This window comes from Triturus cristatus, chromosome 1_2 (genome assembly GCF_964204655.1).
Source record: "Triturus cristatus chromosome 1_2, aTriCri1.1, whole genome shotgun sequence".
In the NCBI taxonomy this organism is placed as follows: Eukaryota; Metazoa; Chordata; class Amphibia; order Caudata; family Salamandridae; genus Triturus; species Triturus cristatus.
The window spans coordinates 49,322,571-49,340,621 of record NC_140580.1 but is presented as its reverse complement, the minus strand read 5'-3'; the positions used below and the strand labels follow the sequence as shown (position 1 = coordinate 49,340,621).

The 18,051-nt window shown below is 42.6% G+C and overlaps 1 protein-coding gene across 4 annotated transcripts in view; it reads left to right on the top strand.

The window, feature by feature from the left end:
* LOC146866745 (uncharacterized) overlaps positions 1-18,051 on the top strand; it is a 156,226-nt gene that overhangs the window by 23,402 nt on the left and 114,773 nt on the right. For all 4 annotated transcript variants that reach the window (XM_085601168.1, XM_085601157.1, XM_085601147.1 and 1 more), the window contains exons 2-3: positions 3,489-3,609; positions 8,876-8,986. In XM_085601168.1, the coding sequence (XP_085457294.1) occupies positions 3,489-3,609; positions 8,876-8,986 (232 nt within the window). The remainder of the gene's footprint in view (positions 1-3,488; positions 3,610-8,875; positions 8,987-18,051) is intronic.

The following is an 18,051-nucleotide window of genomic DNA, read 5'->3' as shown; positions in this document are numbered from 1 at the left end:
TATGGCGGCAATACGCGGCCCGAGTTGGTTGGCGAGTTCTTACCCTCCCCTATGACTGAGGTGGCTACGGAGAGCCTGATCTCCACTTATACTATCTAGTAGCACAATGCAGCTACGCCTATACTTGGTACCACCCCGACGCCAGGATTCCATACCTCCGCCCAGAAGCGGACCTCGTCCTACCTGAGCGCCTATCTACTGTCCTTCCCAAAGGTTTCCCCAGAGATCCTAATGACATCCAAACAGTCTCTACAACAAGTTGGGCTTGGGAAAAACTGTGGCAAGTCACAGACACTGTCCTTCTATACTCTACAGCCCTTCCACTCCCCAATGCGCGTTGGCTGCCACTGACAGGGGAGAAAATTGTGCAGGGCACCTTAACCAAATTCACACTAACGAAAGCAGGGGACCTGTTCCCTGCTGGCCATGCCTTTCTGGGAAACGATGACACCCGCTTCCCCGACGCCACATTCATGGACCGGTTTGTGCTTGGGCATATCCAATCAGCGCTACGTGCCGCAATACCCAGTTTTCACATAGAACCAGACTCTTTTGCCCCCCTCTCTCTGGTCATCAAGAGCGAACACGGATCCCACCTCATACACCTGTACAAAACCTGCGCGAAACTAGTTCCTGTCGATGATAAAAAGTTCCGAAAGGATTGGGAGGGAGACCTGGGATGCCCCATCACAGACGACCAATGGACCGCATGCTGCGCTGTCACTAAAGACATCTCCCTAAACAGTAGGCACAAGCTGCTCCACTTTAAGTTTCTGTGCAAGCCTACAGTACCCCGGCCAAAGTGCACAAGCTAGATCCGTCACGACCACACAGTTGCCCCAAGTGCGGATCACCGCATGCTGACTTTGTGCATTTGACATGGACTTGCCCGCGCTTACAGCCGTACTGGAAAGAGGTTCATAAGGAGTTGGGTGACATTATACACATACCACTTGACCCTGTCCCTGAGATCGCACTCATGGGTTACATGGTTAATTTACCCCCAAAAATTCGGAGGTTTGCGGCTCTTAGTCTACTGCTGGCCAAGAGGGAAGTGGCAATCCATTGGGGCCGGAAGACAGTCCCTTGGGTGCAAAACTGTCTGAAAAGCCTGGTTACTTGTAACACACATAGTTATTTGTACTCTGCGACTGTTCCCCCATCTTCCAGGCCAAGAGACATTTGGGGGCCACTGAAAACCTATCTCACATTGCGACAAGACAGCACAACCACACAACTGGGACAAGGCATAGTGCCAACTGGGATGGGTTGAAGATATGCACTCCTTCAATACAGTGCAGACAAAGCTACCTGTTTGATATATCAGATGACCTCCATATTTGAATGTACATACACATTGTGCCAAACTCAGGCTGCAGTCTACGTATAGCATACCGATCTGATGTACTTTTAGACCACCATGCACTGTTGATTACTATACATGGCAGACGTTCTGTGTTAATTGTACTTAATGATTATTTTACTTTACACTGACGGATTAACGAAAACAAGCAGACAATGCAACTGTATTCTCTACAAGACATGAGACTGTGTAACATGATCACTGTGATGTAACTCGTGCAATAAAATGATAAATAAAGTTTTTTTTTAAAAACATGTTACACTGTACCTACCGGACTCCACAGTAGGATGTGCACCAGCTCGCGGTGCACCATTGAGAGAGCTGATTTCCTCCATATGCTCTGGACGTGCCCAACTATTTAGACTTATTGGAAAGAAGTCACAGATGTGGCGGCTGCCACTACTAGGTCTAGTATATGCAGACCAGCACTTGCTTACCAGGATAATGAGAAGACTGGAGTGCATTTTCACAGCTCAACCACTTCTTTTGGCCCCAAGTCCGATAGCAATGTTGCAAAAATCTCCACAGGCCCTATTCATATGTACGAAGAGCTGAACTGTAAAACTGATCTGAAGCTGAGAACAGAGTTCTGATTGAAATGTATAGAAAAAAATAGAGGGAGCTCAGCCATTTGAGAGAAGTAAACTAGCCCAAAGGAATGTAAACTTCACCAGGGCAGAGAGGGTATTTGCATGTTTCAAGTTCTATTGACCCAGGTCAATATTCAGTTTCGTAGGCACAACTGGCCCAGGGAGATTTAGATAAAACAAGGGACTGGGGCTTTGGCAGCTTGACTATGTAGATGCTACTTCAAGTAATCGTTGTTACTCATATGTTATGCTCCGCTGCCTACAAAATGACTTGTTAAACGTACCACAATATTGGCGTGCAACTGCATGTCCCGATAGGATGACTTACCAACATGCTTAAGAAGCTGTTATTTGGACCTAAGTGGGCCTGAAACAACAGTTAAGATGCTGTATGTGATTTGTTAGACAAAGTCGTGTTGACTTAATTTTATAATGTAAGATAGATATGCAAACATTGCACGACCGAAAGAGCCACTGCTGACTTTGAAAAATAAATAAACATATAACAAAAAAGACAAAATCACAGATTTATGGCAACAAGTATGCCTAATGCTATCTTGAAGACATACTGTTCCAGATATGTAATTTGACTTGTGGTGATCTGAATAATGCAACATCTACTCTCTTTAAAATTAGAGCGGATCCTATTGCAATAGCTCGCTCTGCTTTACAGAACCAAAATAGTAAGGGGGTGATATCAGAGATGGGCCTTTAAACTGGTGCACTCAGACATTTGCCTGGAGGCGACAGGAGCAAAGAACAGACTGGAGGTACTTTTAAGAGGGTGGCAGACGCTAAAACAAAGTGCACACATGCAAATAAAGGGTGATTAGGATGTCTGGTGGCTGTTGTTGAGAGCCATATATTGTTGAAATATATACTAATATCCCACCCTTAACTGACCATGAACGCCAAACTACTATCGCTTCAAAAGTCACCAACAGTGCATATTGTTTGCACAATTTAAATGTGCTAACGGTTGTTTTAAAATATATATTTGGTTGTTTTAAAAGTATATGTATTCGGTTGTTTTAAAATATATACTTCTTACTTTTAAGTCTTTTCTAAACGTAACTATCCCTTTGTATTTGAAAGAGGTACATGTGAGCCACAATTATGTATGCATGTGTGCAGGCATGTGGGTGTCTGCTGTATGCGCGCATGCACAGCCAGAGACGAGGAAGGCACAGTAGTCATTGATGGGTAGGTTTAGGGGACGCATGGACCCATACGGTAAATACATCGTAGTTTCCCTCCTGTCTGTGAGGACTTTTAGTGGACCGTGTACAGATGTGACAGCAGTTATGATCATTAGATTCACCATAAATAACCTTTCCAGGTGATTAAAGTGCTTTGGAATGAGGTATCCAAGAAAGAATGATCTGCTTTATTGTGTGTTTTTATGAAGTAAAGTGCATTGAGTGAGGTTCGGTTACAAAGACAACACCATAATAATTTTAATCAGCACGTTTTCATATATGTCATTGAATGGAGTAGTTCACTAAGCCTTCCCAATTTTTATGTCCATGGAACAGGGTGCATACTTTGATGCTTCTTCCTGTTTCTCTGAAGAGGAATGGGCACTTTTGCAGGAATGGCAGAAGAAACTTTGCCAGAACATGATGAAGGAAATTGACCAAGCTTTGATGTCACTAGGTAAAGTTCCATCACCTTTTAAGCTGTTCTGTGATGCATGACACGTATTATTTGATTTTGCTGTGTTTCAGGATAATTTAATGTCTGTTCTACCACAAAGAATTGCAAGATCCTGTTATACCTATGTTCCAGTGCTAAGAATATATTCCAATGTACATGTCTATCTAGCAGCCAGAGGTATTAGAGAACAATAGGGAAACGAGGTGGTAAGAAATATATGTGAGTAGTGAACCTGGGAACTACTACCATGGATAAATTTATCAATATAGGCATGTGGTGGATTCAGGTACAGTTGAGTTCTGTGAGAATAACAGCCCCTAAAGACAAATTGGAGAGAAGAAACACATTGCAAAAAACACAGATTGGCCACATTAATTGTTCTGGTTTAGGGCCTGGACTGTTATGCTCAGGTACTACCTTCAGATGTCAGATACAACCTCATAAACGCAGATGATGAAATCATATGCCATGCACTGCCATCTTGTACCATGTAAGGTCTTCTAAGCCCAAGTGCTACCTTAAGATGCCTAGCAACAGCCATTATAGTCTCATATACAGAACTGTTTACCAAACTCCAGTTCATATTGCCACTCAAGCCTTTGTAACCACAGCCATCTATGCCCAGGTGTAGTTGTATGGTCCATGGTAATACAATGGTAATGCCATCTGCGGTCTCGTGCCCAGTTGTAGCCATCATGTGCCTAGGGAGGCTTCATGTGATCAACAGTGCCGTCTAACCCCTATTTCCCTACTCCACCTCAAAGATGGCGTTCATGTGCTGGGGGGGTATGGGAAAGAAAGGAGTCCTCTTGGTTGGATGTTTAGCACTCCTTCTGAGTGGCTAACTGTGTCATGAAAACCTACCGTATTGGGTCCAGTAAGAGCAGTCTTGTTGGCATACTACTCTTCCAACTTGAAGCTGAAGGCACTATGCAGACAGTTGCCTACTTACGGAGAGCACTCCTCTCCACCTATTTCCATTATGTAGATCCAGACTTCTGGGGTTCATATCTCTCTTTTCATGGCTGATGTCAAGTGCACAGCATTGCAGTGAAGGAGAATTATATTTAGGAAGCTGATAGAGGGGGTGACAGAAGGATGGAATTTGAGGAATTCACATAATGCTTCACAGAAGATGTACTAAAACACAATCGAACCCCCCAGTATCCCTGTTTCACTAACGCAAATGGTATCCTCATGTCTGATATCATGTTCACACCTCAGCCCCTCTTTGTTTACCTTCAAATTAAAGAATACATGCTTGTGACAATGCACACATTTTCTGTGGAGATTATTTCCATAAATGCTGGTCACTATGAAGCAATGTAGCATTGTTCTGAGGGCCAACAGATGCATTAAGTTGACCTTGTGATCGCTACATTTAGGGTATCCAGATTACTCAGGGGCATATGTATCAAACGATTTTGGATGCGCAAACGCTGCGATTCGCAAAAAAACAGCGTTTGCGAATACAAAATCGCTAAATTGAGCCATTTTCGCATCGCATTATTAAGGAATCGCTAATTTTGCGATTCCTTAATTTTGCGTAAGCATATTTATCACAGGAAATAACACCAAACACCAACTGGCACTTGCATCAAGGAAGGCTTTTGCGATTCCTTAATTGCGATTATTAAGGAATCGCAATTAAGGAATCGCAAAAGCCTATGCATGTAGGAATCGCTGTAAAAATAGCGATTCCTAAACATTCCTTAATTGCGACTCTCAAATTGCGAGTCACAATTAAGGAATGCCTTCCTATTCATTCCTATGGGAGATTGCATGCGCAATTTGCGAGTACCAGTAGGTACTCGCAAATTGCTCATGCAATTTCAAGGGTGCAAGGGTGTCAAAATTACACCCTGTTGAAATTGTGATGTGCACCCATGTTGCACACACACATGCCCCAAGGGCACATGTGTGTGTAATCTAAAACTTAAAAAAATGCTTTTTTGTGCATTTTTCTAAGTTTTTGCAAATTACAGACAAGTTTGATTTGTCTGTAATTTGCGGTCTCAAATAGCGAAATCGCTATTTGAAAGTGCTTCTAGCATTCCATTTAATGAATCGCAAAGTGCGATTCCTTAAATGCAATCACAATTTAGGAATTCACAAATAATTGCGAATTCTTAAATTGCGCATAGGTAACACTTTCATGCATCTCCAAAGGCTAATTTGCGATCGCAAACGGCAGATTTTTGCGAATCGCACCATTTGCGATCGCAAAAACTTTTGATGCATGTGCCCCCAAAGGCCTTCTCAGCTTCCAGAAGCGTTGTTGCATGTTGAGCTGCCATGTGCTCAACAATATCCAATGGTGTGCCGTTTGCTGACCTAGTATAAATTAATGTTGGTCTTTCAATATGAGATGAAAGTAGTAGCAGTATATTGTCGACCAATAGGTATACGAAGATTTTGCTGTCGGAGATCAGAGCTAATCTTGGGCGATAATTTTCCCCATCTGTTTGTTCACTGTTCTTTTTTTAGAAAGATGGATATGTTTGCATGAGATCAGGACTCAGGAATGTGTTCCCCCTTAAAATATTCTGTTCTACCTCTAGAAACGAGGGTGCTTGTTCTGCATTGGAGACTGTATACAATTCAGGCAGGATCCTGGCCTCACTAGTCACTTTGTAATTTGAAACATTTTTGATTACAGATTTAACCCTATTTACAGTAAGAGGTAATTGACTATCTTGCGGGTATGCCTCATAAAGACACACTAAGTATTTTGTTCACCTATAAAAACATCAATTTAAGACACTGCACCAGTGCATACATTCAAATGGAGAAACATAATTTTGGTGTATTTGATACAATTAAATGGTTCTGTGTGTGTAGTAATCCTAATTATAAAATGCATATAGGATTGTATTTCCAGTTACGCAAAATTTGACATATATTTCTGAATGGCCAGGAACGCAATAACATGTTTTATTTAATTTGTTATACTTACTTATTTAACTTTTATTGAAAGAATTCCAACAAGGGTGCTCCACAACTACCATGAAAGAAACGGAAAGAGGTGTTCATGAATTACCTGAATGCTATTGAAGGTGGTGAAATGGCAGTAGATAGATGTAAGAACATTTTATTGCATTGTCTGGTTTTTGAGGAACAAGATGTGTTTGGAAGTCTACCACGGATTGTATGTCATTAAGGGAAAGGTGACCTTAATGATGTTAATGAATCATTATTGAGGATAGAAAAATGTTTTAAACCCAACAAAAGCATAGCTTTGGAAAGATATAGGCCCACATGCATCAAAGCAAAAGCCAGTCGCAAACAGGCAGATTCTCAGAATCTGCCCCTTTGCGACTGGGATTTTTGCATTTGGGATGCATCATCCCAAATGCAAAACTCGCAATTTAAGGAATCTCTAAATTGCGATTCCTTAAATTGCTATTGCATTTAAGGAATCCCAAATTGAGATTCCTTAAATGCAATGCATGAAAGTTAAAAAATTAGCGATTTCGCTAATAGGGGGAGCAAATTACCATGAAGTTGAACTTCATGGTAATTTGCAAAAACTTTGAAAAATGCACTAAAGTGCATTTTTCAAAGTTCCATTTTACACACACATGTGTGTGTGCAAGATGTATTCATATGCAGATTTCAGGGGTGCAACAGGGTGTCTTTTCGACGCCCTGGCACCCTTGAAATAGCATGAGCAATTTGCGATTCTCTAATTGAGAATAGCAAATTGAGAAAGTCTTCCCATTCATTCCTATGGGCCTCTAGGCCCATAGGAATCAATGGGGAGGTATTTCTTAATTGCGATTCGCAATTTGCAAGTAGCAATTAAGGAATGTTTAGAAATCGCTATTTTGTAAGCGATTTCTACATGCATAGCCTTTTGCTATTCCTAATTAGCGAATCCTTATTTTTCGCTATTAAGGAATCGCAAATGGCATTGTTGATGCATGTGCCAGATTGTTTCTACACCAGACCTCAAAGGACTGGTGAGTCATCTGAGGAATTCCTGACTAGTTTAAGACTCTTAATAATATCATGTAATTTCAGCACAGTAGCAGATGAAATGATTAGGGTTCAAATGATTGTGAACAAAAGAAGTAGGAAAATTCAGGATCAGATATAAATAATTGGTGATCCGTTGTTGCAAGGTGCAATCACTACAGCTAAAGCAATTGAACAATCAGAAATATGTATGAAAACGGTTAGTGAAGAAATAAATTAAAAGAAAAATGTGGAAGCAGGCAGTCTTATAAATAAGTAAAGGAATTATAGTAGGGTAAAGAAAACTGAAAAAACTATGTGTTACAACTGTGGGATCTACAAACATGTGACTTCCTACAAAAGTTGTCCAGCCATTGGGGAGGACTGCAAAATTTGGGTAAAATAGTACATTTTGAGAAACTAAAAAAAGTTGTAAATGGCCCAAAGGTGACAGAGGTCAGTGTATGGAGGAGTAGTGAGGATACCAATAGTAAACGTGTATAGATTGGTGGATTTGGAAGAGAACACGGATTTCTGTTAGCTGTAATGGAGATGGGAAAAGCATTAAGGAGGAAAAGAAGAAATCACCGAAATATTAAGTCAGTATTCGCAGAAGAACGCTCATTCTGATGGTGAATTTTGGCTCACAATAGACAATTATAACTAAAGAAAAATAATGTGATCCGCTTAGAGGATTTAGAGAAATCAGATATAAATCCAGAAGCATATGAGGAAATGATTAACAATGATGTTTAAAGACAGAAATGCAAGCATCAAATTATATGTGGTAGTAATGGGAATTGATGAATTGTGTTGGAGGGACCAATATGAGTTGGGTACAATTTGAATTCTAGAGCCAAAGAGGAAGTTCCAGTGTTATTGTGAAAGAGTATGAAAACAAAAGATTTCTAAGTTAATGTATGTTCTTCAATGTGCACTTCTTTGTTGTAGTGCTTTTGTGTGCATATTCTCATCTAGATCTGTCAAAGTGCTCCTCTGTGCACTTCTTTATCTGTTCCTGTATGTCTGTGTGCATCTCTTCCTTTAGACCTATCTATTTGACTCTGTATGCACTTTCATCTGTGGGTCTGTCAGTGCTGCTGCACGTACTGGTTTCACTAACTTTGCCCTGTTCTGTAGTAGGTTTTGCCTCCTGTGGATTGATCATTTTAGCTGTAAAGAATAACAGGTCACTTTTCCCCACATTGATCCTCCTCTGGTTTCTGTAGATCACATATGTAATGTAGTGGAATTCAAACAGTATGGAAAATGTGGATGATCACTAACGTCACCTATCTTTTAATGACAGGCTCGGTGATTACCACTATGGTCTTTTCATTAAGAGCTAAGGAAAAGCAAAAGATGCTCCTTACGGACAGCTGGGAGTCTGAAAGAAGACACACTGTTGATACTTCCCCAAGTAAGTTAAACGTCTGTTAAGTCTGAATTGATAGAAACGCTTAGAAAGATCTTCCCAAAAATATACATTTACCAGATGACCACATGTTATGAAGGACTCCATTTTCCAGATTTGGGCTGTCCTTTAGCAACCTATTGCATTCTGGGAGTTGTGTTACTGAGAACAGTTATATGAGCAAGCATTGGCAAAGCCAATAGGTCTCACCTGTGCAAGAGCTATTGACTTTACCAATGTGTTTCAGTCATGTTGTATACCAGCGTGGCTGCTGTTCAACATGGCTAATAATGGCATAGAGAAGAGTGGTGTGGAGTGTCATAGAATGGAATGGCAAAGAGTGGAGTGGTGTTGTAGAGAGGAGTGGCATAGAGTGTTGTGTATAGGAGTGGCATAGAGTGGAGTCACATAGCGTGGCATAGAGTGGAGTGGCGTAGAGTAGGGTTGACTAGTGTAGAGTGCATTGGTGTAAAGTGTTGCAGAATAAAGTTGCTTTGAGTGCAATGGCTTAGAGTGCAGCGGCATAGAATTCAGCAGTGTACAATGCAGCATCGTAAAAAGCAGTGTCATAGATTAGTGTTGCGTAGTAGAGTGCAGTGGTGGAGAGTAGAGTAGAGTGGCATAGAGTGCAGTGGCATACAATGGTGCAGAGTAGAGTGGCATAGAATGGTGCAGAGTAGAGTACAGTGCTATAAAGTGTAGTGGCATAGAGTGCAGTGTTGCAGAGTAAAGTGTTGAAGAGTGCAGTGGTGTAGCGTGGAGTAGTGTGGAGTAGAGTGCAGTGGGAGAGAGTGGATGAGAGTAGAATAGAGTGGCATAGAGTAGAGTCGTGCCTAGTAGAGTAGAGTGCCATGACATATAGTTGGCTACAGTGGGCTCAAGTGGAGTGGCGTAGAGTAGAGTGGACTGTATAGATTACATTGGCATACAGTGTTGCAGAGTATAGTGGTGTAGAGTGCAGCGGCATAGAATTCAGCAGTGTACAATGCACCATCATAGAATGCAGGGGCGTAGTTAGAAGTGGTGCAGAGTGGAGTCGTGCAGGATGGAGCAGCTTAGAGAGCAATGGCGTAGAATACAGTGGCGTAGAGTGCAGTGGTGCAGAGTAGAGTGGTGTACAGTGGCATAGAGTGCTGTGGCATAGAGTGGTGCAGAGTAGAGTGGCATAGAGTGCAGTGGTGTAGGGTATAGGGGTGTAGAGTGCAGTGTCATAGAGTTAAGTGGTGCAGAGTGCAGCAGTGCAGAGTAGAGTGGCGGAGAGTGCAGTGCTGCACAATAGAGTGTTGCAGAGAGTGCCATAGAGAGTAGTGGCATAGACTATAGTGGTGGAGAGTAGAGTGCAGTGGTGTAGAACAGAGTGGCATAGAGAAGAGGCGTAGAGTGGAGTTGTGCTGGATAGAGTGAGGTGGTGTAGAGGGAAGTGGTGCAGGGTAGAGTGCAGTGGCATAGAGTAGAGTGGTGTAGAGTAATGGCTAAAAGTGGTGTAGAGTGCAGTTGTGCAGAAAAGATTAGAGTGCCGTAGAGTGTATTGGTATAGAGTGCAGTGGTGTAAAGTGAGGTTTTGTAGAGTGGCATAGAGTGGAGGGACTCAGAGTGGAGTTGTGCAGAGTAGATTGGAGTGAAGTAGCATAGAGAGGCAAAGAGTGCAGTGAAGTTGGGTGGTGTAGAGTGCATTGGCATAGAGTAGAGTGGTGCAGAGTAGAGTAGAGAGGCGTAGTGTGCAGTGGTGTAGATTTGAATAGTGCAGAGTGGAATAGAGTGCAGTGGCATGATGTAAAGTGGGGTGGTGCAGAGGAGAGTGAAGTCGCGTGGAGTGGTGCAGAGTTGAGTCAAGTGGCGTAGAGTAGAATATGCCTGGTGTGGAAGCACACTTCCATTACAGATAACACACCTTCAATTGAAATCACCATTACATTTCCACAGACATACAGTTTCACTGATAAACATGTACAGCGCACACACAATAATGTGTGGAAATGGCATCACCTAGTGTATTGATTTGTTTTGATCATTTTAAAATATTTGTTTTCACCACACCTCAGAATTACCAAAAAATGCTTCATTTGGGCTTTCCTAATTCTGAAATATCTACAGAGTTCATTTATAGACATTTCAAATTTTGTTGTGTGCTAGAAAACAAATAACATCGTACAGCCTTCCTAGAGCACTCCCCGGAGCCAGCATGATTGTCAAATAAATCCTTTCAATTTGAAGTCAGAGAATGAAAAGTAAGCACCAAGCTCCCTGAAAGAAAGAGCCAGACATTTGACCTCTATCTTTGAATGCACAGCAAATGTGACAAGATACAAACATGATTTAAAGGCCTGTGTACAGAAATCAAGCCCTGATGAACAAATCAGTAAATAGAGTTTGAACAAGGTAAGGGACGAACTCAAGCTGTACAGCCTTAATCAAATACAGAGCAAGCAAATGTGAGTTACAAACCAGAAAGCCAATGGTAAACAACGGATGGAATGCATTCCCAGGAAAGCTTACCGAATGTCCCCAAGATGTTGTAAGCAAGCCATACAGCTATGCTGTTTGGTAGGTTTCGACCTAAAATGGAAAACCCAAGACTGAACCATGTTGATGATGACATGAATTGGTTTGGTAACAGAGAAACACAGTTACTCATGTAGCTACACATACATTCATTCTCAGACATAGAAGTGGAGGAAGGAAAGCAAAGATCATCAACAGAGGCGTAGGTGCACGACACATGAATGCATGTGCACATACTGTCACCCACGAGCACGTAGAATCAGCCAAGGCACACACTGGTTCAGACTCGGGCCTTTTACTCTTATGTTTTCTGTTATCTTTTGAGTAAATGTAGGGCTTTTTTTGGAATTCTCAAAATATTCTGTGTGTACTCGTGAGAAGCTGCAATACTCACAACTTTTTTGGGATACTTACAAGTGTATCACAATGTGGCAGGGTTGGATGGGGATAAAGGAAGATGGCGCTCAGACGTGTGCACTGTGAGTTTCCACTTAGAAAGAGTAGGTGTGGTGCTGTCAGGTCAGGGGTACCAACCCAAGGAAACCCCTGCAATTAAGTGGGACAAACCCACTCAAGAGAACAAAAGACAAAGTCCTGCGCACACAATCAGGATAAAGCTTAATAGTAGCATCTGTCAGAGGAATGAGCAAGAATCAGAATCTGAAGGATTTTGAAAAGAGAATGTCGACATCAGCAGAATTTTGAGAAAAGTATTCTTTATGTATGTCAATGTCTGACCAATGCATAGCACACAAATACTCAGCCGACACGTGTTTCGTCACACTATGTAAAGATGTGACTCTTCAGGGCTGAGAAGGACACAAAGAAATAACAGAAAAAACAAAATAAGTGAAAAAGCAAACATAATCACATTACACTGTAAAACTGAAAAAACGCGGGTCCGAGGCGTGAGATGCTCTTGATGTGAAAAGGGTGATAAATTGTCTCAGAAATAGAATTTTGAAAAGGTGCACCTGAACTGTAAAACTGGACGAGGCACCTTAAGTGGATAAAGTGGCTATGGAGAATCCAAAATTTAGGAGAAGGCAAATGGACGGTGAAAGGTGCTCTTAATATGGACCCGGTGACACTTAGTCACTGTAAAACAAAGTTCAAAATTATGGAAGGAAGACTGCTTCAATTGAAAAGGCATCCTAAGCGAAAAAGAATCGCGTGTCCGTACGAATGTATAGCATGCTAGAAAACAGCTGCCCTAGTTAACAAGATTGCGGGTGCAAGTTAACTACGGAGAGTGCAAGAAAGATGTGGTGAAAAGACAGAAAAGGTAGAAATAGTGGGCTGAAAAACGGCTGGTGATGGATATTGCAGAATTTCCCAAAACGCATGCGAGAATGTGGCCGGACATTAAAACATTTGAGATTCGTGACAGAGATGTAATTGGTAAGCACACATGTAGTTTAAGCACAATGAAAAACGAAAAAGTCCAGTGATCATTCAGTTACGAATAGAAAAACAAATACGATGACAAATGGCCGTAGAAGCAACAATCTCAATGCTGTGTGACCAGTAGGTCTCAAAATAGTACTGGATGAAAAAACGTAGAGCAGGCCACAATAGAAAAAACCGAATAAATCATTCTGTAAATGAGAGAACACATAAGAAATGCAGTTGCCAAAACATAAGAGACACAGTGGCCGTGGTTACTAGAATCATAAAGCAACAATATGACACAAGAAAATGGAAAAAGTTACCGGTAAGTGAAAATGTACTGTTTGCAGCCTATAACGTGTAGGAAGGCAAATATGGCAAGATAGGACGATAAATGATTAAAACGGGAAGCGTAATGGGAATAAAGCTGTGATTCGATCTATTAAGTAAAAGTGCATGATCTAGGTTGAGGAGCCGTAAAATTTGAAACGAAGGGATATGGAAAGCATGCACGTGAAATACGGGGGACGTGGCCGTTTCGAGCATGATGAAAGACATCCCCGTACCTGATGCTGTAGATGAGCGTGGACCTCGGAATGTAAATGAAAATGGCAAGGTGAGGGTGCGGTACGAAAGGACCGGACACCCGAAGTGGTGAGGTAGGCGGCGATGTGTACCAGCCACTTGGGTGATTGGCTGTACACTCTAAAGTAGAAAAAAGGTAGAATGAGCTATGTGCAGTTTAAAAATTAAAAGTGTGGCTAGCAGGGTAGGGTCTTACCGGGTGCGCTTCTGGATCGCGGGTTGTGGATCCACCGATTCCAGGATGTGGGAATTTCGAGGTCCCGGAACCGGAAGCTTAAATAGACGGGGTGCCATTTGTTAACAGGAAAGAAACTAGAGCGCGCAGTGCATGCGGGAGAGTATGAAGCAGGAAGTGAGGGAGTGAAAGACTCAATCGTCATGGTTACGTGTCTAAGCGAGATCAAAACGGCTCGTGGGGCGTGTACTTGCAACTAAAGGCAGATAGAAGGGATAAGCGGGAAAACAATGTACAGTTGACCCTACGAAGAGAATTATGTGTTCATGTATTATGCAGCAGTGTGCGACAGATATAAAAACGGGTACTGTGTACACATAATTAGGGAACAGTTGAGTAGAATCCACATACATATTCATGAATGTCAATGAGCAACGAAGAGAAGGCAAACGGGTGGAAACTCTAAAACAAATATTTGCACAGTTAAAGAAACAGAAAAACAAACTCAAAAGTCAATGCAGAGTTGCCCCATTGTGAGTAATCAGTGGAAAAAACCAAGCATATAATGAAAAAAAGCAAGAGAGCATGTATGTTTTCACAGGCATGAAATGACCTGAAGGGAAACAACAGTAATTGTGTTAAGTTCCTAGAAAGTACTGTAATTCATGGTCAATGTTGAGACCGTGTTTGACCGACTGAAGGCGCATTATCCATGTCGCCTCTTGTCTCCTCAGTCTCAGTTCACGGTTACCACCTCTGGCATTACTTTTGGAGATGTCTATTCCAAAAAAGGAAAGTCTTTTTTGCGTGCCCTGTGTTTTGCATGATGCTATGTGTGACGCCATCGGGTATTTGGCATCCACATTGTGCATGGCACGAACATGTTCACTGATGCGCTCCTTCAGTGGTCTGATCGTGCTCCCCACGTATTGAAGTCTACATGTGCATTGTAGGATATAGACCACAAAGGAGGAATTGCAGTTGATGTTGCAGGTTATTCTGTGTTTTTTGCCATTCCAGCCACTAAAATCCTTAGTGCCATTCACGGCCCATTTACAAATGCCGCAGCAGCCACATTTGAAAAAACCAATGGTATGGGGTTTGAGCCAGGAGGAGGATGCAGACGTGGAGTGAGGAATCGTAGGACAGAGTCTGCTTCTGAGTGTTCTCCCTCTCCTGAATGTTATTTGTGGATGATCACTGATGTTGTCCTTGAGGCTTGGGTCAGCCAATAAGATGCCCCAGTGTTTGATGAAACTTTTTCGTATTGTAGTGCTGATGGCATTGTACTCTGTGATCAGTCTGATGGTTTGTTTGTCTGTATTACCGCAAGTCTTGGTCTGTAGAGTCGTTTCTCTTTTGATGTTCTTGATTCTGGTTGTGGCTTTTCTAAGGGTCTGTGGTTTATAACCCCGTTGCACAAGTCTTTGTTTCATGTCGTTCAGGCAAATGGAAAATTCGGTGCCTTCACTACAGTTCCTCCTGGCCCTGGTGAATTCTCCAAAAGGAATTGTCTCTATCTGTTGTAAAGGATGTGCACTTTCGGCATGAAGAATGGCATTGCACGAGGTTTGCTTACGATACAGCCTACTGTGTAGGGAATTGTCTTTAACGTATAGTTCTACATCCAAGAAGGAGATGTTGGTCTTGCTGGATTCGCATGTGAATTTCATGTCCATGTTGTTGGAGTTGAGGTATTCACAGAACTGATTAAGGTTTTCCTGCGTGCCAGACCAAAGAAGTAAACAATCGTCGATGTATCTACCCCAGTATATGATGTAGTCAATCCATTGGGCTGCTTTCTTGTCCCATAGCCATTCTGTTTCTAAGGCACCCATGTATAGGTTGGCAAAAGATGGTGAGAACTTAGAACCCATGGCCACGCCTTTGATTTGTCTGTACCAGTGTTGTTCATACATGAAAAAGTTGTTATTGAGTATGATTTCCATCATACTGATAACCATGTTTGTGTGTTCCCATAAAGTAGCTGATCTGTGGTGAGGAGATCTGGAAACTACCTCAAGTCCTAGGTCGGGCTTGATGGATGTGTAGAGGGAGACAACATCAAGGGTGGCTATGATCATATTGGGTTGCCATTGTATGTCAGCAAGGATCCCTAGAATATGCTTGGTGTCCTGTATGTAGGAAGGCAAGTTTTTGACCATTGGGTTGAGAAACAGGTCAACATATTGGGCTAGTCTTTCAGTTGGTCCCCCTATGCCAGAAATGATCGGACGGCCAGGAGGAAAAGGGGCCTGCTTATGTACCTTTGGTAGAGTATATAGCACAGGATATGTAGGTTTGGCTGTTATCATGTAGCATGCCTCGTCTTCATCAATAAGTCCCATCTCTTGCCAACCACTGAGTTTCTTATTGATGAGACTGGTTAAGGGACCAGTGGGGTTGCTTTCCAGACGTTCATAACAGGTGTTATCTTGCAGTTGGCTCATGATCTCGTTGTGGTAGTCTATGCGATTCATCACGATGACATTTCCGCCTTTGTCGGCTTCTCTGATGATGATGTTGTGTTCAGCAGTCAGGTTATTGAGAGCCATTCTCTCACCCTTGGTTAGATTTTCTTTGGTCTTACGGTTGCTCCTCGTGAGGTTCCTCTCATACTGATCAAGATCGTCTAGTACCAGGTTGTGGAATATGTCAATGGTGTTTCCTCCCGACAGGGTGGGCGTCCATTTAGATTTGTTTTGGAGGCCACTAGGGATAGTGCCCAATGGATCGATGTCGAGGTCTCGTAATAACAGATCAAAACTTGGAGGTGGGTCATCTGTTTCAGACATGGAAAGGAGTAGATGGGTGTCACGGACGTCTTTAATGGTTTGAGGGTGTAGGGGGTCGATAACGCGAGTTGGTCTAGTCTGATATGCAGGCATGGTCTCAAAGTGTTTTTTGAGTTTGAGGCCCCTGATGAATTTGAATAGATCTATTTTGGATCTGCACAGATCTCCTGCTTCGTATGGGTTGAAACTGAGGCCTTTACTGAGTAGGGAGATCATGTTGTTGTTGAGTGAGAAGGAAGAGAGATTGACTACTTGTATGTCAGTATTGTTGGTCATTACTTGTCGTTCCCCGATCTCAGTTTCTTCTTGTATTGTTCGTTTTCCTGCCTCGTCCAGTTTTACAGTTCAGGTGCACCTTTTCAAAATTCTATTTCTGAGACAATTTATCACCCTTTTCACATCAAGAGCATCTCACGCCTCGGACCTGCGTTTTTTCAGTTTTACAGTGTAATGTGATTATGTTTGCTTTTTCACTTATTTTGTTTTTTCTGTTATTTCTTTGTGTCCTTCTCAGCCCTGAAGAGTCACATCTTTACATAGTGTGACGAAACACGTGTCGGCTGAGTATTTGTGTGCTATGCATTGGTCAGACATTGACATACATAAAGAATACTTTTCTCAAAATTCTGCTGATGTCGACATTCTCTTTTCAAAATCCTTCAGATTCTGATTTTTTTTTTTTTTTTTTAAACCTTTATTTTCAAAAGTCAGGACACAGCTATTCAGCCGACAACCCGGAGGTTCGGCAGCATCGATATATAGAAACAGAGATGCGTCCCCAGTACCATGAAAGGAGAAGTGCAAAGGTTCAATTTTAATTAAACACAAAAACGCACAACAAACCCCAGCAAGGCAAGAACACTGAAAGCCCATGATGAGCCCCCCAGGGGAGGCCGGACCCCACTCATCTAACAGTTACAGTACAAAGTAAAGAGGAAGAAGAGGGACTGTAGAGGCCAAAAAGTCCATAAACCATACTGGGCTGGAAAGAAGGTTAGGAGGAAAGCTGTTCCTCGGGAGGATCCAGATCCGGGGCAAGACATATTCCCCCCCTGTATTGATTCCACCGCCCCCATATGGCGTGCCACTTCCGGGGGCGGCCTCTAGAGCAATAGACCGTCTTTTCCCTTAACATACTCCAGTCCATATTTTCTTTCCACGCGGTCAATGTGGGGGGCCCCGCAGAGCCCCACAATCGCGCGATATCTCTCTTAGCAACCATGTTGCCCAGAGTCACCCATTGGGTCTGCGCCGCATTATGATCAGTGGGCCCCCAGACATTCAGTAGACAACACCGCGCTTCCGGCTGCATAGCAATGCCCGTCACCTCCCCCATCACTGCATGGACTCTCCTCCAAAATTCCGTGATGACACCACATTCCCAAATGATATGCAGGAAAGTACCCACCATACCACAACCCCTCCTGCATAGGCCGTCCTCCGAGAATCCCATGTGAACCAGCCTTGGCCCCGTCACATACACTCGATGCAGTATTTTAAGCTGCACCAGCCTCAGACGCGACGGGATCGCAACCTCCTTAGGAGATGAAACAGCAGACTGCCAATCCTCGTCATCCAACTCGAGGCCATCCCTAGCCCACTGGTCCCTCAACCCCAGAAGCATA